The sequence below is a fragment of the Onychomys torridus genome, chromosome 14 (genome assembly GCF_903995425.1).
Source record: "Onychomys torridus chromosome 14, mOncTor1.1, whole genome shotgun sequence".
Classification (NCBI taxonomy): Eukaryota; Metazoa; Chordata; class Mammalia; order Rodentia; family Cricetidae; genus Onychomys; species Onychomys torridus.
The window spans coordinates 71,132,674-71,149,583 of record NC_050456.1 but is presented as its reverse complement, the minus strand read 5'-3'; the positions used below and the strand labels follow the sequence as shown (position 1 = coordinate 71,149,583).

At 47.6% G+C, this 16,910-nt stretch overlaps 1 protein-coding gene and 1 pseudogene across 1 annotated transcript; both read right to left on the bottom strand.

Annotated features, from left to right (window-relative positions):
* Window positions 1–339: 339 nt before the first annotated feature.
* LOC118595293 (serine protease inhibitor A3C-like) lies at window positions 340–4,802 on the bottom strand. The gene is made up of 5 exons (XM_036205654.1): window positions 4,775–4,802; window positions 2,544–2,817; window positions 1,460–1,610; window positions 469–521; window positions 340–436 (listed from the first exon to the last, which is right to left on the bottom strand). Exons 1-5 carry the CDS (start codon window positions 4,800–4,802, stop codon window positions 340–342), a joined length of 603 nt encoding a protein of 200 aa, XP_036061547.1.
* Window positions 4,803–5,704: 902 nt separating this feature from the next.
* LOC118595866 lies at window positions 5,705–11,417 on the bottom strand (annotated as a pseudogene).
* Window positions 11,418–16,910: the final 5,493 nt, after the last annotated feature.

Sequence of the window (16,910 nt, the reverse complement as noted above, 5' to 3'; positions counted from 1 at the left end):
TAGTCCCATCAAGCTTGAGGAAGATGAAGGCAGACATAACTGGAGACTATATAGGGACCAGGCTTTTGGGTAGAGGCAGATACAGGAGAAGCAGCAGGGAGGGCTGCAAAGACAGAGTTCAGACTTAGGAATGTGAGCCAGTGCAGTCAGAGGACTGGGGGCCTGACACTGACTGTCCCCAGTCCCCTGTCCATGAGGGAATCATACAGTCAGTCACTGTCACCGTCCAATCCAGGCATGCCATAGCCAGTCAGAGCATGGAGGGCAAAATGCACATAGAGACTCACATACAGGCTCAATTCCTGGCCACCAGGAATAAGTCTCACTACTTGGGAAATTCTAGTTTCCCTTGGGATTTGTGACTTTGGCCATAAAGAGTGGAGTCTGAGTATTTGTGTCAGAGATAATCACCAGGAATGGCCTGTTGGAATACACTCTCAGAGGGTTCAAAATTAGAGCCGATCCCACAGGACTCCATCCATGCCTGTCTCAGCCACATCCAGCACAGCCTTGTGGGCCACCTGTAGGAGAAAGACATCACTCACTGGAGACCAGAGAAGGCATAAGGGGAGATTCCTGGAGCAAGCATCCACTCCAGGCCTCAGCTGCTGGTGAAGTTGTTCCTACAGTGAGCTCCACCCCTGGTGTTTCCAAGTGTCTTCTCAGGGTGTGAGATGAGGCATGCCCTAGGTCTGCTCATTCTCTGGGAATCTGTGTTTTCCTCAAAACCCCTACAAACTGGAGGAAGGGTGTAGGTGGAACCAGTCATCATCCCCAAGACAGCTTCTCAGGAGATCCACAGTGAACAGCAAGGGTGCTGGAGGCCAGTGCAGGCTTCCACATCCTTCCTACTCCATCCTCCTTGGTAAATACAACAGCAATGCATAGGACATGGCTTCTCATTCCCAGAATGCCATGCCCTGCTGGTAGAGATCTGAGCCCAGGCCTCTCAGTGGGCACTGGGCAGAGCATTAGGCTTTCCCAGGCCATGTCTAGGAATGTAATGTGGGATCTAAGGCATCTTCTCACCTATTCTTAAGCTTTTCATCTCAACTGCCATCCATTCCCTGTTATTTCCTCTACTGCTACCATTCTGTGTGCTCGTCAAGAAGTACTGGCCAGCTCTGCAGTGAAGAAGCTGAGGCTGGAAATGATTTACCCTGCCGCAGAATGTGGGTGGTATCCGCGCTGCAGCACAGGGTCATGCGAAGGTGGTCTAAGACCAAGCACAGGCTTTTCCCCACCATAGGCTCCTTGGTGAGATTATGCTCAGGGGGTAGAGGAGCGACTGGCTGCATGATATCCAGCAGGAGTATCTAGGCTGTAATCCAGCTCTTCCAGGATGAGTGAATCTCAGAAAGGCAGGCTTTCTCACATTTTACCATTCCAGACACACGACTTGACTTTCACCATCCACAGTCAGTCACCAAAGTGAACTACCCAGTGTGTCTTGGCTTACCTGAGAGACTCCCAGGACCATGGCCCCTGTGATCCCAGACAGATCAGCCTGTGAGGAGAAGACTTTCCTGATGCCCAGCTGTGGAAGGATGTTCTCCAGGCTGTAGTCAGTGGAGATGGAGAACTTGGGCATGTAGAGCTCATCGATCTTCCTGAGAATGGAAAAGAGAAATATAAATGTCAATGGACCCTGTTGCTCCATTAATGTATCTTAAAGCTGGGTAACCAGAGACAGCCCTCTCACTGGAGAGCAGCCCTCTTTCCATCCATGCCTAGAGCATTTGATTTTGCTCTTCCTAATGCATTAATTACCCATCAGTGCCTCAGAGTGTTTACAGGGGCCAGGCAATGAGGCTTGGCACTTCCTGTTCCTCTGCCAAGAATACTTTCCTCCAAGATCCACAAAATGGAGCCCTTCCCTTGACCTGTAGACCCTCAGACATCTCCTAATGATCCTACTATATTAAATTTCACACTGCATCTGACTCCAGCTTTCCTTATCCTTGAACCCCTTCTCAATCTCATCAGCTTCCTCATCTTTTAACTAATCAAATAATAATTAGTTGCATTTCCATCTCCCCATTCTCTCTTCCTCATTCCAAGAGGAGCTCTCAAGGGTAAGAAATTTTGTGTTTGAGTCTCTGATTACTCTAAGGGTTTAAATCATAGCATGGCACATAGTAGGTCTTCAAGTCATCCTCCCATGAATGGTGAATGAATGAGGGGATGAGATGGCTACCCAGGGCACAGCTGATTCTCAGAGCTGATCTCATCTCAACCTCACTTCCCTCTGCCTTCCAAACCCATTCAGGATTCCTGTAGTTACAGCCTGTTAGACACAGAGGAATCCTAAGCTGTTACTCTAGCTCATGTCATCTTGTGAACAACAACATGACACCAAAATGTGACAACAAAATGACATCTTTGTGGCCCCAAACTGTGGAGTCAGCAAAGAGAAAGTTATCCCACTCCCACTGTCCCTGTGGACACTCATGCTAGTGAGATTGTGAGGGACAGGGACAGAGGGCCTCAGGCCAACATCAGAGTGGAGAGCCAGACCAGTGCTGGTTCCTGTAGATACACACCTGGGCCTCAGAGAGTCCTTCCACTTCCTCAGGGACTCTGGTTGCAAGCTGACTTCCAACTGCTGCATCCTGCCCTGATCAGGGAGGATGAACAGGGCGCTGGCATTGTCTGTGTACTTCAGCTCTACCACAGAGCAGGGCAGATCATCATCCTGGATGTAGGGTGTGGTCAGAAATTTATAGTGCATCATGAGCACCTCCACAGACCTCTTCTTGTCCAAGTAGAAGTCAGACTCAAATGTGAAATGAGGCTCAAAGGTTCTGTTCCATTTCCCTAAATGTGGAGCAGGTCATCAGATTGTACAATTAGCAGAGAGACCACACCTCCACCCCTTTTGGTCCAGGTTTTCAATCTTGACAGGAATCAATCCATCTTCAACAACCTAGAGTGCCCCTTACATGTTGCATAATCTAGATTAGAAATAAACCTTGACAAATGTAGAACTATAAATGAGAAGTGATCCACAGGCTTGGTTTGGAAAGGGGAACTCTAAACTAAAGCTTCTCTACATGAGATATCTAAAAAATGGCCAGAGACTCTTCCCTCTTCTTAGGAAATGCTGTCCTGAACAAGTTGTGGTCTGTGCTTAGTCTGGAAGTGTGCAGATGGGAGGATTTCTGGTAATGTGCATTTAGAAGCTCCAGGAGTCAGAACCAATCCCTGATGGTTGTAAACACAAGTCCACTGGATTGCCTTTATGGCTTTCTGTTTCTCTAATCATTTAATGGTCAGTGTGGAACAGGAAAGAAGTTAGAGTTAATAAGAGGGTATGATCCCTGCTTGTCACTGGGTAGGGTTGCAGCTAACATTTAACCTATACTTTCTACGTCACTTTGAAAAGAATACATCTCTATTTTCATGCTCCCTGGTGTCTTTAGGGAAACACACATTAACAAAAACTTGCCTCAATGCTGACAGAACCCCACCTGTATCTATGTAACCAACTGTCCTGTGTGGCAGCAAGGGACATGTTCAAATAAAGACCCACTCTCCCCTCTTTGGCTCTCAGAATTCTGGAGGGAAGCTGCCTTGTCTGGAAGTGAAGGAAAACTCCTAAAGGAATCTGTGTCTGCAGAGCCTGGCTGGCTGATCTGAATTTCAGTCCTGTAGAGAGATGGGAACACTGCAGGTCAGAGGCTAATGACCTCTCACTGACTAAGTGCTGCTCTCTGGAACAGCCATGTTTACTCCCTCTGTGTCAGAACTAAACCTTGTGATAATAGAGTCTATTCACTTAACAGACAACCAGCTTCATTCCAGAAGCTAAGATGCCAGCAGATAACATCTTGATCCTGTGGAGAAGCTCCCTGATCTCAATGATGCATCTGCCTCCCTGAGGTTCCCACTCCTGCATTTTCATCTTGCCTTGATTTGTGACTTTGTTTGGTTAGGCTATCAAGTTTTCATGAAACTGTTTCCATACTGGAACATGGAATTTGGGTGCTAGAAATCTATGTTCTCGGCTTATTGTCATTCACAATGGCTCTTATAAAGTGTCTGTTTTTCTCTTTAGGATAAGAGCTGTGGTGTTTGTGTCAAGGATGGGGAGGTATTAGGCAGGCACTGAGCAGGCACGTGTTAGGTCCAAAGCTGCTGTCCCCCCAATGGCAGTGCTGGTCCTAACAAGATGGATTTTGGCTCAGTAAACAGAAGCCTCAAGGCAGGTCTCTGTGTAACAGAGAAGCAGATTGCCCATGGTGCATTTCTGTTTGCCAGGAGCCATCCAAATCTTCCCACAAATGTCAGCTACCTCAGGCAAGATCACCCAGTTCCCCTTCAATCTAGACAGACTGAATTAGCTCAAATATCCCTACATAAGACAGCAAATACCAATTAATCCCTTCAATGCTCGATGTGGCTCTGAGGAACTTCAGAATCCTCCCAGAGCCAGGCTCTTTGCCATCTTGTGTCTGTAATTGCTTCTTCCTCCCCACCACCCTTCTGTTGTGTTTTCCCAAAGACTCACTTCCTCTCAGATTATTAGAAATGCCTCCATTACTGGGAACCCTGCCCAAGACATTCTTTCTGGTCATGTGATGACCTTCTCACCCTCCTTTGACCTCAACACAGAGGTCACATGATCCATATGTGCTTTTGGGAGCTCTTTGTGAAGTATCTAGAGCCTTGTTTTATGACCCACCTGCACACCACCATGGTGATGCCTGTGCACAGAACTCCTGCTAGGTGAAAACTGTTCCTCTGGCATCAGGACACTTGAAGAACATCCCACCAGTCATATTGTCTAGCTGTGAGGTCATGGTAAATGACTAAGATTCTCTGTGCCTCAGTTTCCTCATCCATAAAAAAGGACTGATAATAACATATAGGTCAGAGGACCATCACAGGAGTCACGGAGTATGAGTGATAAATTTCTACTACCCTGTGGTCACTAGATGGCACACCCCTGCCCACAGGTGCTGAGTGAATTATACTTTTATACATCATTTGCTCCAAACTCTGCACTTTGGGTGATGAAGGTGGAGATGTCTATCATGTCAGGGTCATCAGTTGCCAACCTAGAAAATGGGTACTGTGCCCTAAATAGGAGTGCTGGGGAAAAGGAGCTGGTCTGACCAATAGGCCCCTCAAAATGATTGAAGGCTCCAACAGTGGGCCAGATATGTGCAAGGCCAGCATCTGCAGCAAAGGGCAGTGGGTGGCAGAGTCGAGGGGCTGGAGGAAGGAAAGCACAAGGCAAGAACTTGTCTCCAGGAGGCACCAGATGCAGGAGTGAGATTCGGTGCAGCAGCTTCCCTTCTCAGTCCTGGTCCTGGTCCTCATGGATTGGCCTATGAGCTTGCATGACCCCATCAAGGCTATGGAAGCTGGAGACGGATATGCCTAGAGACTATACTGGGACTGAGCCTACCTGATAGTGTCCACATTTGGGGTACAGTCCAATAAAAGTGAGTGGGCAGGGAGAGGGCATAAAGATAGATTCCAGGCTCAAAAACATGAGCAGGTGCTCCCAAGAGGCCTGAGAGCCTGTCACTCACAGTCCAAGGCTCCTGTGTATGTAGGAGTCATGGAGTTAGACAAGGTCACTGTCCAAACCAGGTATACAAAGCCAATCAGAGCATGAAGTACAAGATGTACACACCCACATGCAGGTCTCTCCTGGACTCCTAAGCAGAAACGTCTCCACTTGGAGCCTCTGGCCTTACTTTGGGTTGGAAATTTTGGCCAGAAAGTGGGTTGTCTGGGTAGTTGTTTCAGAGATGAACATCAGAAATGGCCTGTTGAAACATACCATCATAGATTTAACTTTTGCCCAAAAGGGGACCACTTTGACTCTTGTGGTGGCAGCTGCTTAGTGCCTGTCTCAGCCACATCTGGCACAGCCTTGTGGACCACCTGCAGGAGAAACACATCACTCACTGGAGACCAGGGAGGGCAGGAGAGGAGATTCCTGGAGCAAGCATCCACTGCTGGCCTCAGCTGCTGGTGAAGTTGTTTGTTCTTACAGTGAGCTCTACCCCTGGTGTTTCCAAGTCTTTGCTCAGGTTGTGAGATGAGGCATTTCCTGGGTCTGCTCAGTCTCTGAGTACCTGTGTTGCTCTCAAACCCATCCTCCAACTGGGGTACGGGTGTAGGCAATGCCAGTCCTTACTCCACAGGCAACTTGTCAGGAGACCCACAGTGAACAGCCAGTATGCTGGCAGTAAGAGCAGGTTTCAGCAGCTCTCCTGCTCCAGCCTCCTTGGCACATACAACTGCAATGCACAGGGCATGGCTTCTCTTTGTTAAACTGTCAGGTCCTATTTGCACAGATTTGCACCCAGGGGTCAGAGTGGGCACTGGACAGACAAAAGACATTGTCAGGCTGTGCATCTGGGAATGTAGTTTGGGGTCCCAAGGCATCTTCTCCCCTACTCTTAAGCTTTTCATCACAACTGCCATTCATCTGTTGTCATTCCCTTACTGCTGGTTTTCTGTGTGCTCATCAGGAAGCATTGGGTCAGCTGTGTAGTGAATAAGCTGAGGCTGGATGTGATTTGCCTTGCAGTGGATTGTGGTGGTATTGTGTTCCCTGAAATATTGTGCACGCTAATAAACTTATCCTGGGTCAGAGAACAGGACGGCTACAATATTAAACATAGAGGATAGGCAATGGTAGCACACGCCTTTAATCCTAGCATTCCAGAGGCAGAGATCTACCTGGATCTCTGTGTGTTCAAGGATACAGCCAAGCATGGTGACTCACACTTTTAATCCCAGAAAGTGAGCCTTTAATTCCAGATAGTGATGGCAGAAAGCAGAAAGGTATAGAAGGCACGAGGACCAGAAACTAGAAGCTTTTGGCTGGTTAAGCTTTCAGGCTTTCAAGCAACAGTTCAGCTGAGATCTATTTGGATGAGGACTCAGAGGCTTCCAGCCTGAGGAAACAGGATCAGCTGAGGAAATGGCAAGGTGAGGTGGCTGTGGCTTGTTCTGCTTCTCTGATTTTCCAGCGTTCACCCCAATACCTGGCTTCAGGTTTGATTTTATTAATAGGACCTTCTAACAATTCATGATACAGTGGATTGTGGGTGTTATATGATTATGTGCACTGCAGCACAGGTCGGTGCCTATGGTGGTCTAACATCAAGCACAGACTTTTTCCCCACTCTGGGCTCCTGGATGAAGTTATATTCAGGGGAGAGCATGGCTGCATGCTCTCCAGCAGGGGTATCTAGGTTGTTTTTGTTTTTGTTTTTGTTTTTGAGCTGAGGATCGAACCCAGGGCCTTGTGCTTGCTAGGCAGGCGCGCTACCACTGAGCTAAATCCCCAACCTAGGGGTATCAAGGTTGTAATCTAGCTCTCCCAAGATGAGGGAATTTCACAAATGCAGGCTTTCTCACACATTTACCATTCCCCCTGGCCACCTGGCCATCATCATACATATTCTGGCACCCGGTGAGAACCACCTAGTGTTTCTTGACTTACCTGAGAGACTCTCAGGTCCTTGGCCCCTGTGATCCCAGACAGGTCAGCCATTGTGAGGAAGACTTCCCTGATGCCCAGCTGTGGAAGGATGTTCTTCAGGCTGTAGTCAGTGGAGATGGATAACTTGGGCATATAGAGCTTGTCAATCATCCTGAGAATGAAAAGAGAAATGTAAGAGTCTCTGGGCTCCGTTGCCACACCAACCCATCTTTTCACTAGGGCACCTCTCCACAGATGCCCTCACACTAGAGTGCAGCCCTCTTTCCATCCATCCTAGACCACTTGATTTTGCTTTCCTAATGCATGAACTATCAATGCCTGAGAGTTTTTACAGGGGCAGACGATGAGGCTTGGTACTAGTGGTTCCCTCACCAAGAATACTTTTTTCTAAGATCCACAAAATGCAGTCCTTCCCTGTCTTGGGGACCCTCAGACTTCATCTAATGATCCTTCTATTTAAAATTGCACACTCCTTCTGACTCCATCTTTTCTTACCCTTGGACACTCCCCCCAACCTCTTTTTTTTTTTAACATCATTGCTTCTCACTTTTTAACTAGTCAAATAATGATTAATTGTATTTTCAATCACCTACTCTCTCCCCTTCAATTTCAAGGTGAGCCTATGAGGATAAGAAATTATGTACTTGAGTTTCTGATACCCTCTCAGGGTCTAAATTTGAGCACAGCACATAGTAGGTCTTCAAGTCATCATTCTATGGATGGTGAGTGAATGAGTGATGAGGGGATGAGAAGCTACACAGGGCAGAGCTGATTCTCAGAGCAGATCTCACCTCAGCTCTCCTCTGCATGCCCAAACCAAATTCAAGATTGCCTGTAATTACAGACTGTTAGACACAGAGGAATTCTCAGGTCTTGCTCTATCTTATCTCACCTTGTGAACAACAAAATGGACATTAAAATTTGCCTCAACTTGGGGCTGGGGATTTAGCTCAGTGGTAGAGTGCTTGCCTAGCAAGCACAAGGCCCTGGGTTCGATCCTCAGCTCCACACACAAAAAAAATTGCCTCAACTACCAAGTTCAGAAAGGACGTCCGCTCCATGCCATCTGTCCCTGCTGACTCTCCAGGTAATATACTTGGTGCTAAGTGAGACTCTGAGGGACAGGGACACTGGTCCTCAGTCCAGCAGCAGGATGGGGAGCCAGGCCAACTCTGGTTCCTGTGCACACACACCTGGACCTCAGAGAGTCCTTCCACTTCCTCAGGGTCTCTGGTTGCAACCTTGCTTCCACCTGCTGCATCCTGCCCTCATCAGGGAGGATGAACAGGGCACTGGCATTGCCTGTGTATTTCAGCTCCACCACAGAGCAGGACAGCTCCTCATCCTGGAAGTAGGGTGTGGTCAGGTTCTTAATGTTCATCATGGGCACCCTCACAGACCTCTTCTTGTCCATGTGAACTTAGACTTGAATATGTCTCAAGGGTTAAATGATGTCTTCCATTTCCCTAAATGTGGAGCAGGCCATCAGCATGTAACAGCACAGGAGAGACACCAACTCCACCCCATTTCTGCCCAGCTTCTGAATCAAGAGAGCAATCAATCCATCTTCAACAACACAGAGTGTAGTATCCCTAGGTGCTTGTATAATCTGGATTGGAAAAAATCTTGATATGTGCAGAACTATGAATGAGAAGTGATCCACAGGCTTGGTTTGGAAAAGGGAACTCAAAACCAAAGCCTGGCTACTTGAGGAACCTGAGAAACAATGTGGGATCTGAGATTGGGGTGATTTAGAGAGAAATAAGAGTGAAAGTGGTGAGACCAGAGCCTGAGGAGATTTGGGGATCCCTTCTTCTTTAGGAGGAACCCTGTCTAGAAGGCAATTGCTTGTGGGACAGGTTTCCAGAGAAACAGGAAGAGAATGAAGCCTCCAGACAGTGACCTGTCAAGGGTGCTCGTCAATGTGAACCACCTAATGGAAGGCAGAGCCCAGGGCCGAGTGTGGGCTTAGACCCAAGCTCCAGGGCCCTGGAACTTCCCAGAGTTGGATTACCAGGAGGATCCCAAGGTTGGTTGACTAAGACATTGGTAATGAGTCCTCTCCCTTGCGGGCTATGTTCACCTCCATGAATCAAAGATATCCTACTTAGACTTTATGCATATTCCAAGTGCATGTGACCATCTGCAATATATCCTAGGGGACATGTTACTTTGACAATTTCTTGGACTCAAGATCTAACAACATATACATATATCCCCAGCTCACAGCCAAGCAGCCTTGGTGCTTGGGATCTGGGCCCAGCAGAGAGAGCCATGCCCTGCAGTCTAATCCTTCACTCTGCTTCCCCTCTCTTGTCCTCTGCCCTCCTATCTGCTTCTGTCCACGGTCAATTGATCTTCTGTCTAGAGTCTCAGAGCATGTTGTCCTCTATCCTAGACTATCCTATGTCCAGCCTCAAATCCATGCCAGGTCTAGTCACATCAAGATTTTCATCAGACATTATTTTCTGTGCTATAGCCTCAATCCATGGTCTATATCAGGTAGGATTTGTGAGTGTAGGCTCTGGATGTCCATCCCAAAACCCTTACTCAACGGAATCCCAGACTAGTTTCCCAAATCACTAGCTCTGTAACTCCAGATTCCCTGTCTTAGGAGTGAGTATTGTGCACTGTGACCTTCTAGGCTGCCAGGCTATTAGTTTTACAAAAGCAAAATTCAATGAAGCAGCCAGACACTGAACACAGAGCACTGCATGGCTGGTCTTTCTTCTCACTAATGTCTTTGCCCCAGTCCCTGCTTTTCCATGCCCAGGTCCAGCTCGATGCAGAAAGGATCAGGGAAGTGGTCCAGCATAGGAATACAAGAAGAACTCCTCACTAGCTATGGTACTTCACTAACTATGCCTCTTTCCCTTTAAGTTTCTGTATCCAGGCTCTTTAGGTAAAAAGTCTCCACCCCACACTGATGTTCCTAGAGACAGAGGCTCTCCAGCAGGGATGGACACCTTCTACAGGAGCAGATTAGAAATGCTGGAGAGGGCAGACTGAGGCATCTGTCTCCGCAGGGAGAAGCCCTGGCTTCTCCCCACTCAGGGAAGACTGGACAAGTAAACTATGCATTCTGCTAGTCAGTAAGATTAAGTCACAGCCAAAAAGAGTCCTCTTAGGCTGAGAGCTCAGGGGTTCTGTTGAGTAAGTACCAGGAACCTCAACCACCATCCAGAATACCACAAAAGAGAAGTAAGGCCTGTTAGTAATAAGAAGTTAGTCACACATGTCTCTAAGTCCATGAGTACTTCCTTCCCAGTGGTCAGTTATGGACACCAGGTGTCCAGCCAACACCCTTTCTATATAACCCCAAAACATCAACAATCTTTACCTTTAAAGTAGATATAGTTCATCAGCACCATTACTGTACTCTCATCCAGGTCTGAGATCAATTCCTTGATCTTCCCTGGGTCTGTTTGCTCACATAGTCATTGATGAGCTTTTTGGCCTCATGAGGCTGTTGGAAGTCAGTTGTGGAGGCCTCGGCCTGGTACAGCACCCTTACCTTCTCCTTGAACTCTGCCAGGATCTGCAGGTACATTTCAACAAACATCATGCTGCCTATGCTGATCTTCACCTGGTCCCCTGGCTGGCTGAGCATGTGGAGGAGATGCCCAAAGCCCTGGTGGATGTCTGTCTCAGGGGTCTCTGTGAGATTGAACTTGAGACCTCCTAGAATCTCTTCTAAGGTGTTGCTCCTTGCTCCCAGTGACAGGATCGCCAAGGCTGTTGAGATGCTGAGTGGGAGAAGATGACATTTTTTATCTGGATTCTTCAAAGTCAGTTCCTTGTAGAGGCTGAAGGCGAAGTCAGTGTTGGTGGAGGTCAGTGCTAGATTGTCCACTAGTGTCCTGTTCTTTTGGTTTTCCTGGACAGCAATGTCCCTTCCCAATGTGCCATCTGGTTGGCAGAGGACGTCAGGGGAGATCTCAGCCATTACTCTGTTCTCCTGGTTGAAAAGAAAAGATCCTTTTGTTAGGGAGGGTCATATGGTGCCCTAACCATCTTCTTGTCCTCCCATGTGGTCTGTACTGTGTCCCTGCTCTGCTACCTCTGTCTGGCAGCAATGGGAATATTCTCAACTGAAATTTGCTCTCCCCTCTTTGGCTCTCAGACTTCTGAAGGGAAACTGCCTTGACTGGCAGTGAAGCAAAACTCCTAAAGGAATCTATGTCTGCAGAGCCTGGCTGGCTGATCTGAATTTCAGTCCTGTAGAGAGATGGGAACAGTATAGGTCAGAGGCTAATGACCTTCCCATGGGCTAAGTGCTGCTCTCTGGAACAGCCATGTTTCCTCCCTCTGTGCCAGAACTAAACCTTGTGACAATAGAGTCTATACACTTAGACAACTAGCTTCAGTCCAAAAGCTAAGATGCCAGCAGGTAATGTCTTGAGCCTGTGGAGAAACTTCCACCCTGTCTTGAGGCTCCTGCCTAACTGAGCAGCCCCTTGAGTAGGCCCAGAGAGATTTTCCATTATAAGCCGTGAGAAGGCTGGAGGTTAGCTCAGTGGTCAGGGGCTTGCCCATGAAACACTAGAACCTGGTTCAGTTTATAGCACCAGAGGAAAAAGAAAATCATGAGAGCAAACTTGGACACGGAACCTCCAGCAAGTCTTCATCCAACTGAATGACTCATGAGAGATCCTGAGGAAGAACCACCCAGCCTGGCTCCTCATGGGTGCCTGACACTGTGAGACATTCCATGTTTATTGTTTCAAGCTGTGCATTTATTTGGGGGCAATTTACTCTGCATTAGCAGATGTGTGACAAGACCAGTCTCCCTCTCCAAGGGAGAGAGAGTAAGGACAGACATGTCACAAGGCAACATGCAGGCTTACACTGAAATGACTAAGGGAAATCCTTCGTGCTCTGACTCCATCTTGTGTTTCCTCACAGATTTCTCAGTCCTCCCTTTTGCCCCTCCACAGTCACGTCTGCCTTCACTTGTATTTGAGAGTCCAGGGATATGTTCATGGTTCACAGAATAGACCAAATAACTAAAGGAAATCACAATAAAGAAGCTATAACTCAAAATTATTATTCACATTATGATTGAAATAGTAACTCTGGTCTGCCAGGAAAGAACATTTTAAATTAATCTGACCTTCATCTAACTTGTATGTAAATTATGGTCTTTGTGGGGTTTGCCTTTATACATGCTGTGTCCCTGATCTCAGGCACCTACAGACTTTTGGAGTCATCAGATCACCATTAGTCTGATCATTAATAAAAGTACTTAAACCATTAACTGGCTTAATACTAGTGTTGTTAATAACTATGTCATGTGGATCATTTCAACACCACAGCAGTGTCTCACGGTGGATTCTTCCCTAGGCAGAAGCCCCTCTTCCTGCTCCTCTTTCTCTCTCCCCACAGAGACCACAAAGGTCACCACTGCTGCTCTGTCCTTCATGCCTAAGACCTTGTTGTAACCTCATCAGTACTTGCTGAGGTGAGCCCTGGTGTTGACAGCCAGACACTAGTCAATGCTGAGTCAATCCAGGAGTGTGGTCCAGTCCAGCTGGATGGCGTCCATCCTCTCCATCACCACAGCTTTGGTCCCTGCTGACCCATACCCAGCCTGGCTGTGAGGACACACTGATGTAACAGCTGAACAACCGTACAGCCTTCCTGGTGGTGTGAAGGATGGCTTTGTTATCTAACTGTTTGAGTTATAAGAATTCCATGCACAGACGCCTGAGCTGCAGACATTTTCTACCATCCTGAGGGTTATCTCTTCAATCTCACAGTGCTGGGGACCCTAAACTTCACATATATAAGCCAAGCCAGCATCCCACCACTAAGCTAGCTCCCCGGCCCTTTTTCCTTTCTCCTTGAACACTTGCTTTATGTGGTTCTTTGTGTTTGTGAATGTGTATGTGTGCATCCATGTGCACATCCATATGAAGGTCAGAGGTCAACTTCAACTGTTATTCCTCATCCACCTTGGCTTTAGAATAAGATCTCTCCATAGACCTGGAATTCATGATTGCCATGGTTCACTAGCCAGGAAGTCCCAGGATTCCACCTGTTTTCACCCCAGAGCTGGGATCACACATTCATGCTACCACACTAACCTGTTTTACTTCTGTATCTGTATAACTCAGATCCTCATGCATATGAGACTAGCACTTTATCCACCTTCCCATGTCCCAGGATGAGCCTCTTGATAGTGTCTTTCAATGTACAAAGCTTGCCCTGCCTCAGGCCGAAAGCAAAGAAGCCAGCAGACCCTGGCCTGAAGTCTCTGAAACTATGATTCAAACCAAATCTTTGCTTCCCTCAGTGGGTTGTCTCAGATGTGCTGTCCCAGTGACATAAGGCTAACTGACACCCCTCTCTATCTACTGTCTGCTCTGTGGCCTCAGTACCAACAACAGAAAACAGATGGAGGCAGCTAGCTGCATGGCAGCTCAGCATCCTCTCAAAGAATCTGGAGTTGGCTGTGATTGTTCTTGGTGAGGATCTGCAGATCATGCAGTTCACAGTGGTTTCCCCTTGGGATGCTGGCATCTGGTGGGGTTACCCTAGATACTCTGTCCTGGGCTTAGTTTGGAGCACAGGTCTCTGAATGCACTGCTTGTTGCAAGGCACAGGCTGGGAATGAATGCTCTGTAGTGCACATCTCCTACAGTCAGCTAAGAAAGTTATTATAGCAAACCTTCCTGGGGTTGAGGATTGTTCTCTGAGAGAGGATGTTGCTGCCATTCTGGGTGAGCATGGCTACCGTGGGTTCTGATGATGCACAGTGGCTGGCATTGTTCTCTGTAAGGAGGTCACTCATGATTCATGGTGGCAGCTGCTTCAGTGTCCTCCTGGGCTGTGCCAACCACACAACACCTGGAGGGATAAGTGCTCTTCCCATGCTTGAATATTGGAGTGGGTTTCTGATGTGGCTGAAGGGGTTGGAGGAAGAGGCAGCCTGGCCTTTAGCATTTATTATGACCATTGTCACTGCTATCTCTCTCTCTCCCATAGTACTCTATGATAGGTATTTTCTGATCATTGATGTGTGGACATGAGACCTTGGCAATTACCTTTGACAGGTAATTTAACCATACTCTCAAGATGACTATGATTATATCTGGTAGTCCATGTGGCAGAGGCAAGAAAGAAGGACAAGATCCACAGTGATTTGGAGACACCTAACCAACTGCACCCCATAGCCACTTTCCAATCTTAAATTTGTATAAAATGGATTCTCAGTGTGTAGAAATCATTGTGCCATTCAGAAAGTTCCCAGACGTTCAACCTCAGGGAACTGCACTGTTTCCAGGCCCATCTTTCCCGCTTCACAGTCTGCTACCTCTCTTGCATACTGAGGTGATCCCTGTACGAGGCTCATCACCAGAGCAACATTTGGTGGTCAGGTCCTGGGGGAACCCTCATAGAATGGGGAAAAGTGAAACCCTGACATCTGTGTCATAGACTCTATTGAGAGGTAAACTCAGACTTTGCCAACAACTTCCGACCCAACTCCTGGGCAGCATGAGATGTGCTCAACACCAGGCTCCTTAGATGCCTGGTGTGAAGCCAGAAAGGATGCACAGATACAGCTGAGGCCGGTCAGTGATCGTGGAGTTCATGAGGTTGTGATCTCAGGGCCCTGAATGACTGTTGTCCACATTATATTTGTTGGGACATGCCTGTTTTCAATAGATGGGTCCTGTTCTTATCGCTCCATAGTCCTCATGGAGTGGTATCTTAGTGCACACTGGGAAAGAGAATCCTGTGTGTGACCCTCCAGGCTGTAATTCTCTTATAACAACATGTCCACCTGTTCATGGTCTGCTCTTAGGAACCTTGAGACCCAAGTATGTCTCAAACTGAATGAATAACCTTCCATGTCTGTGCAGGTTCCTACAGTGTTTCCAGGCTCACAAATTCTCCATGGACACCCACAACCCCAGTCCAATCCCACCATGACCTCTTCTTGTCATCTATCTGAGCAGTAAAGCAAATCTTTGAGCTCAATTATCTCCTCTCCTCTCCAGGTGTGGCCTGATGTTCCCTGAAACAGCGTTTAGTGACAATCCCCACATTTGCCTAGAGCAGTTCTCTGCTTTATAGCTACACAAAGATATGAGGTTCCCAAGACAGGAACAGTGATCTGCCCCTCCAAAGCTCCCTGTAGTTCTGAGTCATTTGAGAATCCTCACAGGGCCAAGCTCTTTGACATCTGATGACTGTTTCTTTCATTTCCTAAACACCCATGATTCTTAGACATGCCTCCATTGTTCTTTGCTCTGCCCAAAGCATTCTTTCTGGTCACCTGACCACCTTCTCATCCTCCTCTGACTTCACCACAGAGGTTACACGATCCATAGACTGTTTTGGCAGTTCTCTTTGAAGCGCCCAGAGCCTTGTTTTGTGATGCACCTGCACACCACCATGGTGATGCCTTGAGCAAGGAACCTCTGCTTGGTGAAAACTGTTTCTCTAGCATTAGGACACTTGAAGAACATGCCGCCAGTCATAATGTCTAGCTGTGAGGTCATGGGAAAGGACTAAGATTCTCTGTGCCTCAGTTTTCTCGTCCATAAAAAGGACTGATAATAACATGTAGGTCAGAGGTCCATCACAGGAGTCACAGACTGTGAGTGACAATCTCTACTACCCTGTGGTCACTAGAGGGTACACCCCGGCTCACAGGAGCTGAGTGAACATGGCCTGGACACTTTCTGAGTAGTTATACATTTATTGGTCCTTTGCTCGAAGCACTGTATTTTGGGGAAGGAAGGTGGAGGTGTCCATCTCTTGTGTGAGGTTGGTCAGTGGGGAACCTAGGAAAAGGCTCCTCTGCTCTTAGTAGGTGTACTAGGGGAAAGGGAGCTGGTCTGACCAATCAACTTCATGAGCTGCAGGAATGAGGAATCCAACACTGTGCCAGATGTGGGCAGAGTCAGGAGTCCCTGCAAGAGATAGTGGGTGGCACAGCTGGGAGAGGCCAAGTTTGAGGCAGGAATTGGGCACTCAGTGGACCCGGATGCTGGAAATAGACTCAGGGTGGCAGGTTTCCTTCTCAGTGCTGGGGTGAGGTCCACATGATTGGCCTATAAGTTTGCATAATTCAATCAAGCCTGGTGAAGCTGAAGGCAGACATAACCAGAGCCTACCTAGGACTGAGCCTACCTGCCAGGGCACAGGCTTTTGAGTAGAAGCAGACACAGGAGAGGCAGCAGGAAGGAACACAAAGACAGATTTCAGGCTCAGGAACTTGAACTAGTGCTGCAAGGAAGACTGGGAGTCCAAGCTTGACACTGACTGTCCAAGTGCCCTGTGCATGTTTGAGTCATACAGCTAGTCACTGTCACTGTCAGATCCAGGCATGCCACAACTATTTGGAGTATTGAGGCCAAAATGCACATAGAGATCCACATATAGGCTTAATCCCTGGCCCTCAGGAAGAAGCCTCACCACTTGGAAAGTT